The sequence below is a fragment of the Triturus cristatus genome, chromosome 11 (genome assembly GCF_964204655.1).
Source record: "Triturus cristatus chromosome 11, aTriCri1.1, whole genome shotgun sequence".
NCBI lineage: Eukaryota > Metazoa > Chordata > Amphibia > Caudata > Salamandridae > Triturus > Triturus cristatus.
In genome coordinates, this window is record NC_140594.1 from 761,876,376 (window position 1) to 761,899,164 (window position 22,789).

The following is a 22,789-nucleotide window of genomic DNA, read 5'->3' on the forward strand; positions in this document are numbered from 1 at the left end:
TCTCAGAAAGAAGCTTGATGACACTAGGCTGATCTAAAGGTGTAAAATGATCCAGTACAGAGGAGGGGCCAGTGGACTCTAGGCCCTCTATTAACACTACCTCATTAGTTGCCATAGGCGTAAAGGTAAAAGAAGAGAAAATATTTTCGACCTTTCGCAGGTAGAAAGCAGCCAATGATTCGCAAAGTTCTATGTTACTTTCTGTCTGAGGCTTAGTGGCAGAGGTTAGCAAATTAATGGTTTTAAATAGCTCTTTGGAGGAAGAGCCAGCTTTTCTGATCTGTTCCCCGAAGAAGGTCTTTTTTGTTTCAGTGAGCAATTTTTTATAGGTAGCCAGGCCTATCTTATAGGCCTCCCTATCGGTACGACTATATTTACTCCTCCATAGTCTTTCCAATTTTTTGCACGCTAGTTTTTGATTTTTTAAGATCTCAGAATACCAAGGGGCAGTAGGCAATGTCCGCTTAGTGATGGACCGTTTACCCGGCACTAGTTTTTACGCCTGGTCTACCCAGTCAGTGTATTTATCCGTGGCTTCATTTACCTCAGTCACCATAGCTGGCATTGAGCTTTGTAGAAGATTGCGAAGTGCAGCGCTGTCTATTTTTTTCCAGCACCTAGTGATTATGGTTTCTCTTGCCGGAGGTTTGGGAAAATTACGCGGGAATAGTTTAAGTTCGAATAAAACTGCATTATGATCGGTCCAGGTAAGGGGGACCTTTGGAGTGTAAACCAGATTAGGATTGTTAGAAAATATTCCGTCCAGTGTATGACCTGCGGAATGGGTTGAGTCTAATACTAACTGCTTCATGTCACCCCCTTCAAACAGTTCCTGTAATTTTATATTGTCTGCGTCACTAACATCTTCGAGATGAAAGTTAAAATCACCCATAACTGTAAAATACTTATTGCACATTTCATCCTCTATTATTTTTTTTTTGTTTAAATAGTTTTTATTCACATTTGACATTTTAATACAAACCATTACATACCCCCCCCCCCTCCCCCCTAGGAGACCAAGGTCAAGAAGCACCTTCGGTTGAACCACCTTTAGTATATACGTTGAAGAAGTAGACTCTCGCAGCGTGCAGATTTGATAGCCCAGAAAAACAAAAAGGAAAAGAAAATAAGGAACAAAGAGAAAGAGATTCACACATCCACTTTCTCCTTAGGGTTATTCCCTTAAATATATTACCCTTAACTGTGATCTTCTATCCAGAGTAAAAATGGTTCCCAAATCATCATTCCTCTTTGTTTTTTCTTAGATCCCTTGTTCTTATATATGGCCATCTCCACGCTACATATGGCAAGTAATCTAGCCCTCCATTGTGTGGAAGATGGTGGTTGAGGATCAAGCCATGCGGTGGCTATACACAATCAAAGAGCCGCCATTGCTACAAAAATCAGCCCCTGTTGGTATATTGGGCGCTCAATTGCAGCCACTCCTAAGATCATTTCTTCACTGGAGATAGTAATTTCTACCTGAAATAAATCCGAAATGAATTTAGATACTTCTATCCTAAGGTTAGTAAGTGATGGGCACGTGGCGAACATGTGAATATCATTAGCTGCCGCCAATGAACAGCGTGGACAAGCAGTTCCCGAGCCGCTGGCCCATTTGCCCATTTTATACGGTGTGTAGTAAAGGGCAAAAAATGTTTTGTAGAATTGTGCTTGCAATTTTATTGACATTAGCATCCGGGAGAGTACTAATAAGGTCCTTATATATTTCCCCGATTCTAGGGGTAGTTTCCGAACATAATTTATCTATTGCTACGATATTTGGGAAATTACAGCGCCCCCCCCATTTTCTTTGACAAGAAATCCCTAACCTGTAAGTACTTAAAAAGTACTTACAAAGTAAGTACTTAAAAAAATCCCTATTGCTAACATTATAGTCATTACGAAGCTCTGAGAAACTTTTCAATCGGTTTTCGATATAGAAGCAACCTAGTTGGGTAATCCCTGCCCTGACCCACCTAGACATATAACCATCATGAAATATCTCAGAGAGATCAGAGTTGCCACTAATTGGAGTATAGCATGAGAAGCGTCCCAACCCTAGGAGTTTACGGATATTGCTCCAAACTTTCCAAATTCCCAAAATAGTCTTGAGTTTAGTTTTCTTAAAAAAGTTGTCATTAATATGTCGCCATAAACACCCTTTACTTCTATCTCCTAAAACCATTTCCTGTGGGGTCGGGATCACACTATTACTCGGCTCGATTTCTATCAGGTTTGTACAGTATTTGGCCACTGTTGCCCAATAATAGATCCTGAAGTTGGGCAACGCTAACCCTCCTCTTTCTTTTGGTAGCATAATCCATTTTAGTGCCCTTCGTGGTTTCTTAAATCCCCAAATAAATCTAGAGAACAGAGATTCGATGTTTTTAAAGTAATACGGGGAAAACTCAAGACAAATTGTTCTGAAGAAGTATAAAAATTTAGGTCGGATCAGCATTTTAATCAGATTGCACCTGCCACCAATAGTTAAGTGTAGATTATCCAATCTAATTAAGTCTTTTCTGGTGCGCCCTATTAGTGGGTCAAGGTTTATCTGTACAATTTTGTCTACCTTGGCGCTTATATTGACACCTAGATAAGTAGCGTGTTCCACAACTCTATCGTCTTCCATCTCCACTTTGTCATTTATAACTATTTGAGATTTCCCCGTATTCAGTTTATAACCGGAAGTTTTGCTGAATCGTGTTGCTTCCTCCTAAACCATCTTGATTGCCTCCTTGGGGTTGGTGGTAACTAAAGCTATATCGTCTGCGTAAGCTAGGACTTTGGTTTCATAATTGTTGATCATAATAGATGGCACGTAAGGATGGCTATCAAGTTTGCGTATAAATTGATCGATGTATATCGCGAATAAGAGAGGCGAGCAGGGACACCCCTGTCTAGTTCCCCTCGTGATCATGAAGTTCTCGGACATACTCCCGTTTATCACGACGTTAGCCATTGGATTGACAAATAGTCCTTGAATAGCTTTGATAAATCCCTTCGTTAATCCCCGATCTGACATTGCTGCCCATAAAAACTTCCAGGAGACCCTATCGAACGCCTTTTCTGCATCCAGAAGAATAAGGGCCATAGGGTCTCCTGTAGTTTCTGCATAGTCAAATAAAGAGATAGCTCTCTGTATATGATCACTTGTTGATCTGCCGGGGATAAATCCGTGTTGTCGGACTGATACAATTTTATGAATTATAGGTGCTAATCGCCCTGCAAGGAGTTTGGAGTAAATTTTTGAGTCTCCATTAATCAGGGTTGTTGGGCGATACAAGCCCATTTCCAACAGATTTTTCTTTTTCTTCAGGAAGATCATCATTTTTGCTAGTGACCAAGACGGTGGTGGGTTTCCTACCTGAAGTATGGACTTAAAAAGTTGTAACATAATAGTTTTCATTTGTTCTGCAAACTCTAGAAAAAACTCTGTAGGGATTCCATCTACACCTGCTGCTTTACCAGCGGTCAGGGATTTCATGGATAATAGAATTTCCTCCCATCTAATGGGAGAGTCCAGTAAATCCTTATCTTCTTGTCAGAGGGGCTCGACCAGCTCTTTATCCAGATAGTCTCTAGCATCCTCTTGCCCTCCTAGCGGTTCCTCATACAATTCTTGAAAAAACATTTGAAAAGCAGTTCTAATATCGAGTTCTTCTAGTCTCAATTCACCATTCCCATCATTTATAGCTTTTATCATATTTCCCGTCATCTCCTCCCTTGTACGAATGGCCAGCTGGTGCCCTACTTTCTCGCTGAGTTCATAAGTTTTTTCTTTGTATGTCATAGCTTTAGTGATCGCTTTTTCCATAAATATCTCAGATATCTTATTTCTCGCGATTGCAACTTGTGCTAGTCCTTCGGAACCCTGACCTGTTTGCAGAGCTATAATCAAATCTGCTTCAGCTTTATTCAGATTCTGATATAAAAAGGCTAGTTGTTCTTTACCTTTCCTGTTAGTGCGTACTGAGAATTGCAATGTCTCCCCTCTGATGCCAGCTTTCATTGCATCCCAAACTACCTCAACAGGAGCACTGCCCATATTTATTTCTAAGAAAGATGGTAGCCACTCTCTCATAAGAATACGGTGGTACTCATTTCTTAAGAAGGCTCTTTCAAATGTCCAAAGGTTTCTAGTACGGATAGTACTACTACATGCAATATTCAGTTCTAGAGGGTTGTGGTCGGATAATTCCCTTGGAAGCTTCCTCATAGTGCAGCCATCCCTGATGGAATTCGATAGAAGAATATAGTCTAGACGGGCATGACGAGAATGGGGATGGGAAATGAAAGTATATCCTTGGTCCCCGGGATGACCCAATTGCCATCCATCCAGCAGGCCATGTCGTTCGCACAAGTCTTTAAGCGTTCTAAAGACTTAAGGTTTTCTCCCTTGATAGTTAAATACAGGGCCAGCGGTCCAATCTCCGGGTAGGTGAAGGTTTAGGTCACCACACACAATAAGAGGCAAGGGCCAATGTACTAATTCATTAGAAATGCTTAGAAGGGTATCAGGGTCATCCCCCAGATTCCCATAAGCTGTACATAGGGTCACCGTATTCTGACCACTATTGTATCGGCACTCAGTAATGGCCCATCTCCCAAGCTTGTCTGCAAGTGATCGACTAAATTGTAATCCCCCTCCTTTAGCAAGAAGGGCCACTCCCTTCGTACGAGTTCCCTGAGTGGATGCAGCTATAAGTTGAAACCCCAGGGATTTCAGCAGATGTTGTTGGCCTCTCTCTATATGGGTCTCTTGTAAGCAAACTATATTGGCCTCCATGGCATGGAGACCTTCTGTTACGGTTTGTCTCTTTTTTAGGTCGTTGAGTCCGCAAATATTTAAGGATACAATTCGTAGTCTAGCCATCTATGTTATAAATCTTACGTCGTGTAAAAGCGATAATTTTTATTTTTAACCGCCATACTCTTCCTCCCTGACCTTTGATCAGTTCTTTAAATCCTACTAACAAATTAACTTCTTTTGACATACCAAAGGTACTCTCTTCAATGATTGTCTTCCCTTGGTCTTCCCCCCCATCCCAACCCTTCCCTCCCTTCCACCTGCTTGCTCACCACCCCACCCCCCTTACCACCCTATGAGGCATCCTGGGTCCTGGAGTACCCAGGTGTGGGTGTCGGTATAATCAGTGCGCCTACGCTTGCCCCGTTGCCTGATTATATATACCCTAGACATATCGACTGGAAAGCGGTATATGGTTATTAATCCGTTCAGCCATTTCATTACATATTAAAGAACAATCCCAAAAATACCAAATATTAATATCATATTTGATTCCCAAGTTGTTAGTTTCCCATCCTCAACCCCTTTCCAGGGTGTGGCCCCAAGCATTAACAAGATCTGCGTGCTAAACCCTTTACATTTTCCTTTTTTTTTGGGTACCGCCATGTTAGAGTCTTTAGAGTTCTTTTTTTTTCTTGCCATTAGGTCCCCCTTATTTGTCATTATTTTGTTTCAGTCTCTCCGATATTTCCCTCAGGTACGCCTCCGTCTGGATTTCACTTGAAAAACTTCGCGTTGTTCCCCTGAAGTTAATTTTTAAACGTGCAGGATTTTGCAAATAGACTGAAGCTCCGATTTGTTCAAAGGGGGTAAAAAGTTGTCTCATTCGCCATCTGCGTTCGACAGTTGCATGTGCAAAATCTGGTCTAACAAAAAACATAAAACCCTTGTGTTCTCTTTTACTAGTAGGCCTAGCCAGATCATATATAGCTTCACGCAATGTAAAATTCCCAAAATTAACTAGCATAGCCCTCGGATATTGAGGCGGTTTGTCAGAGCGTTTTGGTAAAGTAAGAGGAAATCTATGGGCCCGGTGAATTTCTCTGTCCATATCCCATGAGCTGAGTTCCGGAAATACAGACTTAAGAAGGTTGACCACGAAGCCCCTTGAATCACTTCCTTCTGCGCCCTCAGGAATCCCTAAAAAACGTAAATTATTTCTCCTTGCTCGGTTTTCTTAGTCTTCAACCTTGGCCATTAAGTCTTTTAATACGTCATCTTGTTCCTTTGCCTGGGATTTAAGCTTGCTCACATCAAATTCTAAATTATCTGTACGTGCTTCAGCACAGCTCATTCAGAATCTCCAAACAGGTATTCCCCACTTTATTGATAGCCCCCTCAAGTTTTTGAATAGCCACATGATTCCGATGGCTATCTTTTTTAGCATCTTTGTGAAAGATCTTGATTGAGTTGAGGACTTCCCTCAGCGAGGGCTCTGTAGGTGGTCCCGATCCACTGCCATATTTCTTTCGCATTTGCCCCCCTTCTTCTTAAGGTTCGTTCATGATGTTCTGCCTCCATTCAGGTTCAGCTTTTGATGTTGGGTGGGGGCTCTTGCGAGTCGATTTAGCTCTGCTTGAGGTTTGCTCCGTATTACTTCCCGGATCTGTTGTTTCCTCGTAAATTAGTTTAGACTGCCTCTTGTTTCTAGTTCTTTTCTTTTCAATCTTTTTTCTGGGCGTTATGTCTTGTCCTGATTCATTCATATTTTTTAGATCCATAAAGTCCGATGCCTCCGGAATTGGTCCTTCAAATTTAGGGTCTTCGCTAGCTTCACTCTCCTCGCTTGGCTCGCTGGAAATGGAAACACCTGTTTCGTACAAATCCGAGTCTGATTCTTTGGAGCTTACATCGTTAGCTGGTTGGGGATTTCCCCCCCGAGGGGTGTATTTGCATCTCTGAAGGAGCATGGGCGTGGTTCTCCATACCTGCCTTGCGTTTAAGGCGACTCTCGTTTTGATCCAATTTACTTGTGACAGCTCCATATCCTTCAGCATCAGGGCATGTGTCCATATTTGAATTTTGACTGGGACCCATAGTGAATTTGTTCCCTGCAGCTCCCTGTTCCAGGCACGCTGCCAAGTCTGCACCGCCATAAGCACCCTCTTGCTTGTCTTGATGAGGCTTTGATTTCTGTGATTTCTCATTTTTAGAACCAGTACATTGCCCATCCTTAGTGAGAGGGCTAAATAAATTGTCTTTCCTAGGCTGTGAGTCTATTGATTGATTGACCAGATGATTTGGCCGCAGCCTTCAAGTTTTTGATAGTTTGCATCCTTTTTGCCTTTTTCTCTAGTAACGCATCTTCTGTTTCCTTTCCCAGCTCTTGCTCCTTCCCTTTTCTTTTCCCCTGATCATTATCTTTATTTGCATTCTTGTCTGCATCACTGTTTTTAATTTTTATGTCTTGCTTTTTAGCTATTACGTTGCCATCATGTTTCCCCTCGTTGTTTTCCTTTGCCCTGGACCCCCTAGTTTCTGGTCGTCTTTGCGAGTCTCTTGCCATCTGCGGGCATTGTTGGTTTCTCGCACCTTTGATAACTCCCTGGCTCTCTGTCCTCTCTAGTTTCTCCGACTTCTTCTCCAGGCTTTCTTGCATCTCCGTGTCCTCAGACTGAGTCAGTTGTAAAGTATAAATGGCTTGTGACGCGTGACTTGTGCCTTGGGGGGGTTGTAGATTCAAGGGGACCTGTGTGTCTATTGCAGCTTTTTCTTGGGTAGATTCCTGGGCCAATAAGTCGTTTGCCAGGTCCTCTTTTCCTTTCCCTGAACTCATGATATCGGCCATACCCAGTGCCAGTACTAATCTGAGGGTCTGTGGGAGTGGCACTGGTATTGTCCGTGAAATTAGCTGGCTTGGCTTCGATGATGGTTGTCTTAATATCTTTTGTCAACCCTTATTGGGTTTGTCCCCTATAATTATACTCACAGAGCTATATGCTCTTTCTCGAGCTGCCCCAATTTTAATTTCAATTCCTGATTTCGTTTCAATAACTAATTTTATAACAATTTGTGCCACACTTTCAGCAGCTTCTGATGTGTTGGCACGGGCTCCTTTGGCTCCCCTGACTCTCTTGACTGTCAATCCTTTTTTAGTCACGAAGGGACCCGTCTTTTTGAGACGTTTCAGGTATGCAGGGTGAAAGTCTGGTTGGACTAGTATTGGGTCGGTCATGCGCGTTACCTGAAAGTAGCCCCCAGCGTCCCCAAGCGTCTCTTGTGAAGTTTGTTTAAGTACTTGCTTGTATTCTTATATTCTTATGTTCTTGCGCTTATTCTACCCTTTTTTTCCCCCCCTGACTCAGACTCTAGCTCAGATTCGAGATCAGGTCAGGTTCAGGTCCAGGTATATATTATTCAGTTTCAGTTCAGCTCGATTCGGTTTCACTTATAAACTTCCTGTTCCAGACTTCCAGCTCAGTTCTCTCCCAGCTCTGTTTGTTTTGTCTTTTTTTTTCCCTCCCCTTTTTATCTTCTTTTATCTTCTTTCCTTTGTTTTTTTTGGCCTTTTTGAAGGCCTTATGATGTTGTTACTTTATCTTTCTTAGCAAGCGGCCGCAATTTGTCAACACCCCACGGTCCAATAGTTCTGTCAGTTTTTGCTAAGTCTTGACTGACAAGCCAGCCAGCCAATGACAGTGGCCTTCCTTCAGGCAGCGTATGGCGAGTAGCGTGCAATGTGCGTCTCCTTAAGCACGTCCTGCAGTGTCCGCCGATGAGATGTCAGTCATTCAAGCGGCAGGCAGGCAGGCAGACAGGCGGCAAACAGGTCAGCAGAGCCAGCCGGAGAAAGCCTTCTGCGCTAGGGTTTCACTGTGGTAAGCTGAGGTTTGAGGCTATGAGCGTGATGCAGGTAATTGTAGATAATTGTATGTGCGAGATTATCTCCACCTTGTGCTCCGTTCCACTCCGCTCTTAACAACTTCACCAGATCTCAGCTCATTAAAGGGGTCTTGTCCCAGGTTAAGGTTAAGATTTAAGTTTTAAGGCTCTCTCCGAGACTCTTAGTTTACTCTCTCCCAGCGCTGATTTGTGCTCTGTGTGCTCTCTTCGAGTCTCCAGGGCCTATAACGTTTTTCTGGGGCTCGAGGGTGACAAATTCTTTCAATCACACAGCACACCTCGAATGCACAGCCTGCATCGTTATGTCGCCAATCGCCAGTCACAAGTCACGGTTGTATCATTTATCACGCACAGCTGATAGCGCTACAGCAGTACTCACAGTATTCATAGTTCACAGTTGCTCCATGTCAGCCCTAATTAGTTGCTGCTGCTGCCGCTTTCTTTCCCCGGGTCAAAACATGTAAGACCTAGGCGCCCTGGGTGACCCCAAGTCTCTCCTTCTCCTTTTCCACTCGTCGAGCCGCATCTCTCAGCTCTTTTCTACGGCTCCTGTCTTCTCTCGCCTCACCTCACCTCGGCTTGGCATTGGCATTGGATTCCTTATTTCGCCAGCTTAGCTTCACAAAGCTCAGCTTTTCTGCTCGGTGCTCAGGCTCAAACGGTGTTTTGGGAATTCTGCCTCCCCCGATGCAAGTTGGCGCAAATTGGCTGGTGCTACAGAGACCACACACTGCTGCCTCCGCGGATCATTCTTTCTTGTCTATTTCTGATTAATGTCTCAGAATTAGCACGACCATCTAGCTGACACGGACATAGCATAGCTCAGCTCAGTCCTGATCATGTATGCTGCAGGCTCACGGAGCAAGCTTCTCAGCGACCTCTCACACTGACGCCATCTTGCCTTCTTGATGGAACCAAAATAAAAAACTGAAAGCACATTCCATCCTCTAAAAGTGATCCCGGCGCATCTAGGAATGCACCCCTAGGACCAGGTGGACGGTACAAAAGAACATTGTTGAAAGTGTCATAGTTTGATATTTGAATACTAGTTAACAGAGCTTCACAGGTTAAATTGGACGCTTTAGTAAAGGAGGGCTTAAGGGAGTCATGATAAATGACTGCCAGCCCACCGCCTCTCTTCAATGGTCTATCTTGGGTATAGCAGAGGAAGCCATGGGGGGGGGGGACGCCTTCAACAGGTCAGGCACAGAGGCTTCATCTGACCAGGATTCCGTTATAAAACCAAGTTTAATGTTGTAGTCTTTCATAAACAAAGGCATATTCTACGCTATGTTTAATGAGTGATCTGGCGTGAGGCGTAAAGGTGAAGTAACCTCACTTGAAACACCTCTGTGGATGACGACAACAGGCAGGGGGACACCGCAAGCATGATGGACCACTTTTGTCAGTACGGGACCCAGCTCCACATGCACCTGACCCCGAATTGGAATGGCCTCTGTGACTGTACACACAACCTCCCTCATGATACCAGCAGTGGACTTCTCCGATTTGTATGACCATCCCATGCACTGTCTAAGAGACTTTGTTTCACCATCAGCGGAAGAAAAAAGCTGTAGAATACTATGGCACTGTGGTTTGGGAAAATTAGGATACATTATATCCAAACACACGCAGAACTGAGGCCTATAACTTCCATGCAAGGGTTCGAAGTTAAAAGCAGCCTTAGGCCCCAGTAAACAACACAGGCCTTCGCGAGAAATAGTTCAAAATATCATGCCACAAAAGACAATGTGTTTTAGCTGAATTAATCAAGTCACACAGTTCATTGAAATGTCAGGAAATAACGTGCCAGGTCAGGAAAAAGCAAGTTGAGCTTCTGCATGAAGCATAGGACATATCTTCCTTCAGACTCAGGACACCAGTAGCGTTTAGGCATAGATACTATGAAAATAGTTTACCACAAGCTCTATCTGCTAGAGAGAGGGTCCAAAATGCACCAATCACATAAGAGCCTGCTTCCTCAGAAGCGCTGCAGTTTCTCACACCTTTAAACTTGAACAGTACATAGGAAGAAATACCAGGTGCACATCCTGCCTTAGTACATACTGACGCACATGTGTATGTTTCTGCGATCACACCTACAGGTCAGATAGCTGGTAACTCGCTTCTGTTGAAAACCACATGTCACACTTACACGACGTTCCTCGCTTCTAATGAAAACTACAGCTTCACACCTAACTGGCAAGATGGCTTAATGGAAGAAACCACACGTAAAAGGTCAGATGGTCTAAGCTGATAAGTGTTAAGAGAAGATTTAACCATGCTCTGTGCAGTTAGATAAAGTTTCTTGGCTTCGCTTAGGTTCTGATAACAGAAACCCACATGGGGGTTTCCACGCTCATCATGAAAGGCTAGGCCCACCTACATGCTCTTCTGTTTGAGAAATTGCTTGAGACATCAAGTTGTATCTCCTTTGAAATGAACTGATCAATCCTGTAGAGACTGATCTTAACTAGGGTATTGTAATGAACCCATATTGTATTTTTACCTTGTTATTCTTGGTGTTTGTTTAATAGATTTTTCCCTCCAACAGAATGCAACACCGCCCAAAGGAAACATCACACCCCCACTTCTGTGCAGTTTCGAGGGACCCATTAAAGAGACATGGCTGGTTTTTTGTAATCCTGCTTTGCAAATAAACGATAAAAGCAGTGTGCGGGTTTTTGAAACAGCAGATATAGACTTTATTGAAACAGCTGCTATCACAAGCGAGAGATGCTGAGAGCGGCAAGAACAGTGGCTAAGAATGGTGGAGGGGACATGAGAGGCTGAAGCAACAGTGAACAGCAGGAGGAGGGTGATTGGGGGACGGGATTTTCTACTCTATGTCCTCCCATCTGTACTCCAAGAAGTCCATGGTGATGGCATATTACATTTTTCCAAGCCTCTACTCACTTGATACTTTGCGATACCCAGAGGCGTTATTCTACAACTTTCAATGCGCCATCTCATGGGACGCATGCCTCTACACTCCACCCACTTGCTACTGGCAAGACACTATACTGTGGTAATTTGTAGTCACATCACTAGACAATTTTCCAACTCCCCACCTTTCGTAATGCCCCGCATCCTTTTCTTAGTGCCTAAATCGATTTCAGTGATAAGGAAATGTGTTTATATAGTAATCTAGGACCCATTGTAATATGTGTGGCCTGCTAGTCATGTTTTAACCTAGCTTCCTAGTTCTCACAATTGTTTTCATGTTCTTACTTTTCCACTGAACTAAAAGATTAACCAGTCAGCACCAAGCAGACACATTTGTCTGATGATGTATCTGCAAAATATTAGGTTACTTACCCTGTAGGCATCTGTTCTTGGCATGTAGTGCTGTAGATTCACATGTTCTGCATAAGTCAGTCATCTAATGTTGGGCACAGATGATTGCAAGTTGATTTTGTTCCTTTTTTTTTTAAATATTTTTATTGATACATTTTTTCCCCACATTTTATTTCCCCCCCCCCCCTCCCCCATTACATGGACAAGGCACAATAAGTTTCATAAGGCAGCCACATACTCAACTACATATTCAAAAGAAAAATGGAAAGTGAAATATTACAATATACATACTACATACAGATCCTATCATAATATATACGGATACAAATAATATATGTTAACATTCCATAATACATACATTCCTCAAAATACCTTATTCAGTTCCAGCCTTCCATTGAATCAAAGGACCCCAGATTTGTATACCCAGCTTTTTACCCTTTCTCCCTTTCCTAGAGTAAATAGCTGTTTCCAATTTTTGTATTGACAAAGTTTTTCCTAGCCATTGATGATACGTAGGAGGATTTGGATCTAACCAAGTTGAGGCCACAAGCAGTCTAAAAATCGACATTGCTACAAACAGAAAATATTTACAATTAATTTGTCCGTTGGGGGATATTCCCAACAAAATAGTTGCTGAGTCCAACTCTATTGTTGTGTCTAAGGCATTCCGGAAAAAATTCCCGATATCTTGTTTTATCTTATCTAAGTGTGGACAAGTAGAGAAAATATGTAACAAATTGGCCTCCATACTGCCACATCTAAAACACGAGATGCCCGACACAGCCCCCCATTGAGCAATTTTCCATGGCGTATAATACAGGTGATACAGGCTCTTGTAGTGCTGGGCCTGAAGAGACGCTGAGCATAGTAATTTACATCCCATCTCAAGTGATTCAGAGAAAGTATCTCTTTCTCTAGCTATATCTAAATCTGAGGACCATTTAATTATCCATTTGTCAAGATCATCCTTTTTTAACTTTGTCATTTCTAAATAAAATCTTTTTATAGTACAGTCATTACCTTTTTGTATGAGATCCATCATTATACTCCTCCCAAAGCCTAGAGCTCCCCCTTTTTTATTTAATATACAACTCCTTATTTGAAGGTATTTAAAGAAATGATTTGTGTTTAACATATACTTGTTTTTCAAATCTATAAATTGTAAGATGCCATTATCATCCCACATATCACCAATCATTCTTATACCTTGACTCTCCCATTCCTCATATACCATTCCTGAGAACACAGCCCTAGGTAATGAGGGATTATTTTTGAGTCTAGTATATACACTATATTTCCCTATTCCAACTTTTTTGGAAAATCCTTTCCATATGCTGTAGGCCGCCATAATTATCTTGAAACGTGTTCTTTTAAAGTAACTTCCATCAGTAAATCTTAAAAAAATATTTTCAGCATTTGTACCCAGAGCTAAACCATATATAGCCAGCGAGCCTGTCTTATCCCATCCATCCATCTCAGCCCCCCCAATTAATCCAACCATTCCTTGTAATGCTGCAGCCCAATAATATACCTTTAGATCCGGCAGTGACCACCCCCCTCTCTCCCTGGGAAGGGACATATACCTCAATGCCCTCCGGGTTTTACCTCTAGCCCAAATAAAACGATTTACCATACTTTCGCAAATTTTAAACCACTTATTTTCAATTAGAAGAGGGATTGCCCTAAAAAGATACAACAGTTTGGGTAAGATCAGCATTTTAATAATATTAACTCGCCCAACTAATGATAAATGTAAGTTCTCATAACGATCCAAATCTTTTCTTGCCTTTTCGATTACTGGGGCAATATTATTATCCACCAAACTATCTAAATTAGACATAATATTAATTCTGAGGTATTTCCCTGCCGGCACTACTCTTCTATCTTCACAAGGTGTAAAAGAGTTTTTAATAATCTGGGTTTTAGACGCGTTCAATGAGTACCCTGAGACTTGTCCAAATCTTAAGGCCTCGGCCTCTACAAATGTAGTTGCTTCCGTTGGGCAAGGTGTTATCACCGCAACGTCGTCAGCATAGGCTAATATCTTGCATGGCCCAAGAACTGTATTGACTGGGGTGATCTCTGGTGCTAATTCTATCTTCCGTATTAAGGGATCCATATAGATGGCAAATAGCAAGGGAGAGAAAGGACATCCCTGGCGAGTTCCTCTCTTGATTTTAAATTGACCAGTTATACCCCCGTTTATCCTTAATGCTGCACCTGGATCCATATATAGAGTCTGAATTGCTTTCAAATAGCCTCCTCTAATCCCAACTCTAGCTAGGGTCTGCCACAAATACTGCCAGGAGACCCGATCAAATGCTTTTTCCGCATCCAAACGCATAACTGCCATCGGGTCTCCTGCTACTTCCGCCACATCAAATAAAGTTATAACTTTTCTAATATGGTGAGTTGTCCCTCTACCAGGAATAAACCCATGTTGGTTATCACTAACCAGGTTACTTATAATTCTTGCAAATCTTGCAGCCAGTGCCTTTGAATAAATTTTGGTGTCATTATTCATCAATGTTATTGGGCGGTACGACCCTGGTTCATTCGGGGGCTTTTCTTTTTTTAAAATTAATACTATATCTGCCCCGCTCCAGGATTTGGGAATGGATACCCCACTTTGTGCAGCTTGAAACATTTGAGTTAAATTATTACCTAAACATCCCCAGAAAGTTTTATAAAACTCGATCGGTAGCTGATCAGGTCCAGCAGCCTTCCCCGAGGGTAGAGCAGTCATTGCTTCTTTAATCTCAGTTTCGTCCAATACGGTCTCTAATTCCTCTGCATCTTCAGGGGATATAGTTTTTACCTCAATGTTCTGGAGATATTCATTTATTCTATCGATACTACTGGGATCTTTCTCATCATATAAAGATTGGTGAAACTTCCTAAAGACCTCCCGAATTTCTTCTGGATCTGAATGTAGTTGTCCCTTTTCATCCTTTATTTCCTTAATCGTCCCTGCCGCCGCTATCTGTCTGGTTCGTATAGCAAGGACTCGCCCTATTTTCTCACTGAACTCGTAACATCTCTCCCTTCTGATTGTATATTGCTTTGCGGCTCTATTAGCAAGTTCTTCCTCTGCCTCACTTTTCACCTTCAGTAATTCTATTACGAATTGTTCAGTCGGCTCTCCCCTTATTACACAGTTATTAAGTTGTTCTTCTGCCTCCAGTACTTTTCCCTCTTTCTCCTTATATCGCAGTCTTTCTGTTTTCCTCTTGAAGGCGCTATAACTGCACGTTTCACCGCGTGCTCCTGCCTTAAAGGCATCCCATACTATGCCAACTGCAGCAGTTCCTCTATTATATTCAAAGAATTCAGTTGATTGTGTTCCAAGAATTTCTTGAGTCATGAGGCTGTGCGGTGACTCTTCTTGATAATACTGCGCATGGTCACTGACGCCATGTTCAGATTGTTTTGCTGTGGATAGGTGAGAATGTAAGTATGCTATCTATATGAGCAATGAGATTACCATGCAGTTGAATGATAAAAGTATATAAAGTGTATGAACTGCAACCTACAGAGGGTTTTTGGGGAGGAGAGTTGGCTCATGTGTATCTACAGCACCACATGCCAAGAACAGATGCTTACAGGGTAAGTAACATAATACGTTCAAAACATGTGGGCTGTAGATACACATGCTTTGCATAGACTGTAAAACAGTCACTCTTTCCAGGCAGTGGTTAACCTGTAGGGGTTGCAGTTGTTTGAAAAAGAGTTCTTAGTACTGCTTGACCAACAATTAATTGTTGTTGTGTAAAGACTTCTACACAATACTGTTTTGTGAAGTGTGTGGCGTAGACCAGGTCCCTAAAAAGGCCATGGAAACTCCTATTTTCCTAGTGAAGTGAGCTTTAGGAGAACAGGTAAAAGCATATTAGCTTTTGCATAACACGTTTGAATACATTCAATTATCCATCTTGAAATGCCTGATTTAGAAATTGCCTTTTCCATACGAGGAGGTGTGTAGGCAATAAAAAATTGCATTATTTTTTTGAATGAGTTAGTTCTGTCTATATAATACATTAGGGCCCTATTGATATCTAAAGTATGTAATGCCCTCTCTGCCACAGAGTCTGGTTGCGAGAAAAAAAAACAGGTAAGACAATGGATGGATTAATATTAAATTGGAAACTTCCTTTGGCAGGAACTTAGGCTTTGTTCTAGGAACTACTCTATGTAGTTGGAAGAAGGGTTCCTGAACGGTTAGTGCCCGAATTTCACTGACTCTTAAGTGAAGTAATATTGATTAAATAGGCAAGTTTCCATGATAAGTAATGCAACTGACAAGAGTGACAAGAGTGAAGTGAAGTCTTGTTAATACAATGTTCAAGTTCCATGCTGGTGTAGGTGGAAGTCTAGGATGAATGACTCTGAAGTCCCTCCATAAAGGATTCCTCTTCTTTTTTAAAGGTTGAAAAGGAACGTCCGAAACTTCTTCAAAAGACTACTGTTTTTTTTTTTTTTTTTTAGATTGTGGTTTTGCCGGTTGAAGTACTACTCTTTTAGTTCCAGGTGAAATCTAGAGTCTTTTTTGTTACAGGTTGAGCCATTCTAGTAATTGCTTGCGGATTGGAGCCGGTGGAGTTATTGGTCTGAAAAAAACTTTCGGTGGCAGAAGCTTCGGTTTAGTTGGAGCTGTGTTCAGATCCGAAATTGACTGTTATGGTTTTGGTGCCGAGACCGAAGATCGAGGGGTTGTAGGCCCAAGTGTGGGGAAGGTGGAGGCCCCTGCTGCAGACTGAACTTTTAGTGCCGAGCTGGAGGGCAGGGCTTCCAAATCAGTTTATCGGTGGCTTTTTGCAGTGGTGGACCGAGAGCAGTCCTTTTGGTCAAGGGCGACGCTTTGGGCTTACATCAGGGGTATAGGTCCTCACTGTCCGATGCTTCTGTACCGGCTGAAGAGTGGTTGATTTGTCATCGGATTGGGACTCTGATTCGGAATCCTGGATTGATAGTGATTCCTCCTGTGCCGCTGAAGCTTCTTCATCCTCCTCCTGTTGACCGAAGATGACCGGTACACTGTCCGCTTGCTTGCGCTGCATTTCTTGGCATCGAGCATGTTGGTCTCAAAGAGTCTTTTTAGATCTAGAAGACTTGCATGTCTCACAGTTCTCCTCTCGATGATTGGGTGAGAGGCATATATTACAAACTGAGTGTTGTCGGTATGAGGATACTTGGGAGTGACAATGCAGAAACAGAACGGAACGCATTCCATTAGCAGGTCATTCTCCGATCGATTTTGGAGTAAAAAAAACACCAGGCCAGGCGTGCCTCGTAGGCAGAGGGACAAGCCGAAGACCTGCTACGCAGAAGGTGATTGCTCAGAGGCAATAAACTAACTGATCTAGACAATACCGTAGAGTGGTTGACACTAAAGAACTGAATGGAGCCCAAAAAAGTCTAGAACCAGAACACGAGATATTACATCTGAACTTGTCGGAGGAAAAAAACAACCTGAAGATGTTCGATGACCATGCACAGTATTGCCAAGAGGAGGAGTCACACAGCCTCATAACTTGAAGAAAACGTGTGGGTTACTGCAAGCCACTGCTGCACTTGGTGCAATCTCACTGTCATCAGCCAAGTTCCTGTGATATTCTGTATGCTTGATATAAACCTGTTTAAAAGCAAAATAAAGAAATGTTTAAAAAGAAAAAAAAAGCAGATGGTGATCGCAATTTGTGGAAAGGGCCGGCAGAAGAGGCATTCCACTGAAAGGCTGGGAGTATGGGTCGATCCTTCCAGGGTCAGAATCAGGGAAGGACTTTGGTCGCCCACAAGTTAGTTTCAGTGTTCCATCAAATAGACTAGCAAAGACCACATAAAGTACTTAGCATGGGGTACCAACCACATTTGGGACCCAACGGTCCCAAAAGTATCTGGAACAACAAAACTGCCATGTTCTTGTTGGTCATGCAGTGACCTGCTGCCAAGGTGATGGCAGGAGGAATAAAATCCTTTGTCAGACTGGAGAGAAAGGAGAAGGATTCAACTAATCTGATTGCTGTCAAAGAGATCAGTTTCTATGTGAAATCCTAACAGGAGGCAAGGAGACAGAACAGTAGGGTCCTGTACAGGAAGTTTTCTTTGTTCTTCCTTGTCATTAACCTTGAACGACTAGAAGCCCTTGTTGAATGGAAGAGACATCAGAGTTATTGGCTGTACTACTTAAATGACATCTGGCAGTTCGGCCACAACATGTCCCTTTTTGAACTACTGGTAATTTAATTTTAAACTAATGTATTTTAGTGCTGAGCTTTACAAACAGCACAATCCAAAACAATTCCTAGTAAGGAGGGATAGTGAAGATTCAGATTTCTTTACTTGGTTTAGTCTCCTTGAATTTGTCTGTAAGCAAGCTAGGCAATTGGGTACCTGGAGATATCAGGGAGTCCTAGTACATATCACCTCTTGAAACCTTTACGCAAAGCTTGTCAGAACCTTAAGCTTAAGTGGCAGTTACTGAACAGATGTGAATAGAAAGAAGAGCTATAGAAACTATAGAAACAATGAAAAATAAATGCCCCTTCGCACCCCTCCTCCTCAAAGCAGATGTACTATTGTGTTCAGCTACTGCAACATCCACAGTTCGTCTCGGTTTGATGGAGAGGACACTGCTAGTCTAGTCAGATTAAAACAAACACAATCACTTTCCAAGCTATTTTGTGTTCATTCCCAAGAGTGCAGTAAAGTATTAGCAATCTAAGACCTAGTATTAACCCATACAAACAAGCAGAGGTAGTAGGTCTCACCTTTCAATGGTGTTATCTGACCTTTAGGCTCTGCCAATTCTTTTTTGCCAATGCATCTTCAAGCATGACACTGTGGCGGCCCCAGTCAGATGACCTAATCTGGTTAATTAAAAAATATACAGTGTGCAAAGACTGGAATCTCTCTTTGGCTGTGATTTTTTTATCCAGTGTATTCTTTTAAGAATGGGCCCATCTCTTCCTTGCCCTTAAACCGCAGTCACAACAAAACCCTAGGCCCAGTGACTTAACAGAACCACCCCGATCTCACTTTTGTGAGTGCACCAGTTGCTTTCCCATCTTGATTTTACACCACTAGTTCAGGAAGCACGGGGGTTCTTTTGGCAGTCAAGAGAATCTTTTGCAAAAAAAGCTGTGAAAGACACTATGCTTTTACCAGCATGGACCATAACCAAAATACTCACTTCTTCACACTGCCATCAAGTTTATTAACCTCCATCTACGACATAGTATTAACTCTGGGTATTCAGCTGGGAGCCCAGCTTCATCTAAAGGAGGCCATGCACATGGCGACTCCAATGTGAGTGACAATGATTAACTCAGTCTCAAAATTGTCTATATGATAATATCCTACTGCTGGGATGGTCAATGGGCGGGAAGTATTTGTCGGTCTTCTGCATCTGAAACATGGCGGGGAGCAGTTGTGCATCCATATTTATGGCTCTGTCTATAGCCCTCACAGATTTCTGTTTTTTTAGCACTGGCTTGAACTGTCGCACTTTTGTTGCATGAATTCTCTTTTATTGTATGCATACACAGTTCCAACAAGTGCTGCACCAATTACTTTAGTTTCAGGTGTGGTCTCCTAGTACGTTTGTAAGTTATTGTCTCTCCCTTCTGTTTCCCCACTGCTGCTTGGGTTACTCTTTGGCCCATATGGGATGTATCAGCAGTGGCAATAGATTGGGATACTGTCCCAGGGCTGGCATGTTCTCCAGGCCCTAAACTCCTCTGACTCCCCTGCCCTCCCCCCACCCCAAACAAAACCAGAGCACTAACAGCAAATTTCAGCAGCCTAGCCTAAAAACCCCCAAAAGAAACGGGGTGGGAAGCAACAGTGGAGTAAGCGGTGGGTGGGGGAGGAATGTAAACAACTGAGGCTTGAAGGGCGGGTGTGTAAAAAAATAGATCTACACTGGGGTACCAAAAAAAACAACCACTCCCATTGACCGCTGGAAGCAAAAGAAACAAGCAAAACCAATAAGTCTTGGTTTAATGCACTAAAACACCAGCAAAAACATGCAGCGTTAGCACATTAGAGTGAGAATCTTGAAGGAGCAAGCAGGAATGTACAGAAATGGCACTTGCTTTAAAAGTAGACCCTCATGGCTTTCAAGGAAAGAACTGGAGAAGAGGTGGAGAATACAGCCAAACAACATTAGGTGAGAGATAAATGCCCCACTAGGCTGAGCCTTGACAGTATCTAGCCAATGACTGAAAAAGGCTAGTCAAAGAAAACCAATAGTTGAAAAGAGGGATAGTGGGTTCCCTTATGTATATTGTTAGCAATAGGTTATTTGATAGCATTGCTCTCAAAGCAAACCCAGAACAATGCAGTTTCTTGATGTGGAGCTGTTGAAGGACGCAAGTCATCCAATCAAAAGGATGTTAAAGAAGCTATGCTCCAAAGGTAGTATGAAACAATTCAAGATAAGAAAGTCATTGAATATGATTAAGTAAATGAGACTGAGAAAACAAACAAACGAAAGCAATGGGCTGAACCAAAGCACATTAAATATTGATATTGTCCACAAATTGTGTTCTCCAACAAAAAGATAAATGCTCTAGCAGGAGAGTTCTAAAACGTTTTCCAGGAACCAGGTTCATTCACAAATACATGGTGTTCCATCTGACCAATTTTTGCACCACTTGCCCTCTTGAATGTTTCCATAAGGCCACAGAGCACGCAGAAATGGTTAATCAGAGCGGAGGATCTTGGCATGTTAAATTTGATTTCCTCTGATCAGCAGTGCTATAAAACATTCAAGAGAGATGCTCACCTTTAACTCGCACGTCACTGTATCGCTGGAAGTGATGGTAGGCAGCCTTCCATGGATTGCGGTATTGACGCAGAAGTGTAACAGGGGGCCGAGAGCGCATCGGAACATATCGCACCCCTTCCTCATCTGTAAGACAGACAAGCAAATAATTACGGTCCATTACAAAGGTAACAGAGGTATGGAAAGGAATTACCAAAAAAGAAAATGAGCAGTTGTCTGACTCATGGGAACAGGAAGAGGGTTCTGCTGCATCTTTTATTTATCAAGAGCAAAAAAGCAATATCAGCTAAAAAAATGTAGTTAAAATAAAGTGTTCTGCCTAAGTTGTAAATTAATGGACAACTACACTAATATGTATTCTCTCATTCGTCAGATTTGCTGGCTTAAAAGAACAAGTTACTAACCTTCGGTAACACATTATCTGGTAGAGACTATCTAGCTGCAGAATACTTACCTTTGAATTTCCCAGGCGTCAGGCTAGATCCAGAAATTTTTGCTGAGCAATACCCCTTTCACGTGACGTTGTGTGGCTTCATTCGGCTCCGTGTGACGTTGGTGTAGTCAGCGTCGGTTAGGACATCGCGGTGTCTATATAGGCACCATCCAGGCACGCGGACGTCAGTACAAAACTAGGGCCCAGGGTGGGGGGGGGGGGGAGTCTGACACAACCCTAGTCTACAAGATTAGTCCGCAAACATGGAGGAATGGGTGTGGCTGTAAGGAATCTGCAGCTAGATAGAATCTTTACCAGATAATGCGTTACCGGAGGGTATCAGTGACGCCGCAGGCACAGACTTTGGATCCGATGCTGGGCAAAGTCACGATGGCATGACCGGCGTCGAACCGGATCCGGGATCGTATCCCTGAGGTCTCCACAGAGCCAACGGCGTCAAACCCAATGGGGCCCCTTCCGACCCCGCGGACCCAAAGGCTCACCAGCAGGGTCATTCAGCTCAAATCCGCTGAAAATGGCCTCGTAAAACTCTACTGAGCAGGAGTCGCTCAGGTACCCGGAAAGGTCGACTCTGGCTCAGGGGAACAGTGCCTAGAGCATTGGTGCGCCTTACCTCTCGCGACAGTGGAAGATGAAGTCCGCTTGGACTTCTCCTCCTTATGCCTCTTCCCCGAGTGTCCCGAGGACCACGAATGGAAGGAAGAGGACTTAGGGCTCTGGGAGCGGTCCTGCAAACTCTTCTTCGATCAGGACCGTGGACCTCCTTGTGTAGTGTAGTTCCTATATCCCGGATAGGCTCTGCACATTAGAATAACATACACTATAGATTTGACATAGGACTAAGGTCAGTATGTCTCTATCGAGTATATTAAACTTAATTACTTGTGTGTGCCAGCTAACTCAGAGGTCACTAGAAACTTCTCGAATATACAAGAAGGGATTAGTCTCTGACAACCGCATAAACATGACAACTTTGTTTCCTTTTAGAATTGGAACAGTCTCAGAATCGTGGAAACAATAGATAACAGTTGCACTCAGTCAATCGTGCATGCTTCGTTTCTACAGAGTTGCACAGAAATTGAGAGATGGGCGTTTCAACAAAAGGGTTTATTGAACAGTCCTATTTCTCATACAAGAGATATGAATTGCTACAATCGTAAGACAGACTGCGAAGTACAATATGTACGAGGTTAGCAGTAAGATAAAATAATACTGCAATAGCATGATTTGTAGCTATGCCATACATTAATCAAAATACATACATAAATAACATAAGCTAAAATGTGATACTCATCTGATGCTTTTAAATTGTTCTACCCCAGTGTACCTAACCTAAGTGCAGTACGAGGTTTGAAGTAGGTGCCATTTCTAAAGTATAGCTAGCTATATTTCAGTTTGGCCGATACTGAACAGTAGGCCAAGTGGACTCCGCCAATGTAGCAGATGCACTCCTCTAGCTCCAATTTGCCAGGGCAAGTGCTGGTATATTTATACCTTGTAGGTGTCTAGGAATGCCAGTATTGACGTAAAAGTAGGGCAGAGGAACGTCATGAATGAGCCCCTAAGGAATAGATGTTCATGCACACTTAATGAGTTC

General features: G+C 42.7%; 1 protein-coding gene across 4 annotated transcripts in view; it reads right to left on the minus strand.

The window, feature by feature from the left end:
- SAP130 (Sin3A associated protein 130) overlaps positions 1-22,789 on the minus strand; it is an 862,033-nt gene that overhangs the window by 274,471 nt on the left and 564,773 nt on the right. For all 4 annotated transcript variants that reach the window (XM_085634456.1, XM_085634459.1, XM_085634457.1 and 1 more), the window contains one exon: positions 20,739-20,864. In XM_085634456.1, the coding sequence (XP_085490582.1) occupies positions 20,739-20,864 (126 nt within the window). The remainder of the gene's footprint in view (positions 1-20,738; positions 20,865-22,789) is intronic.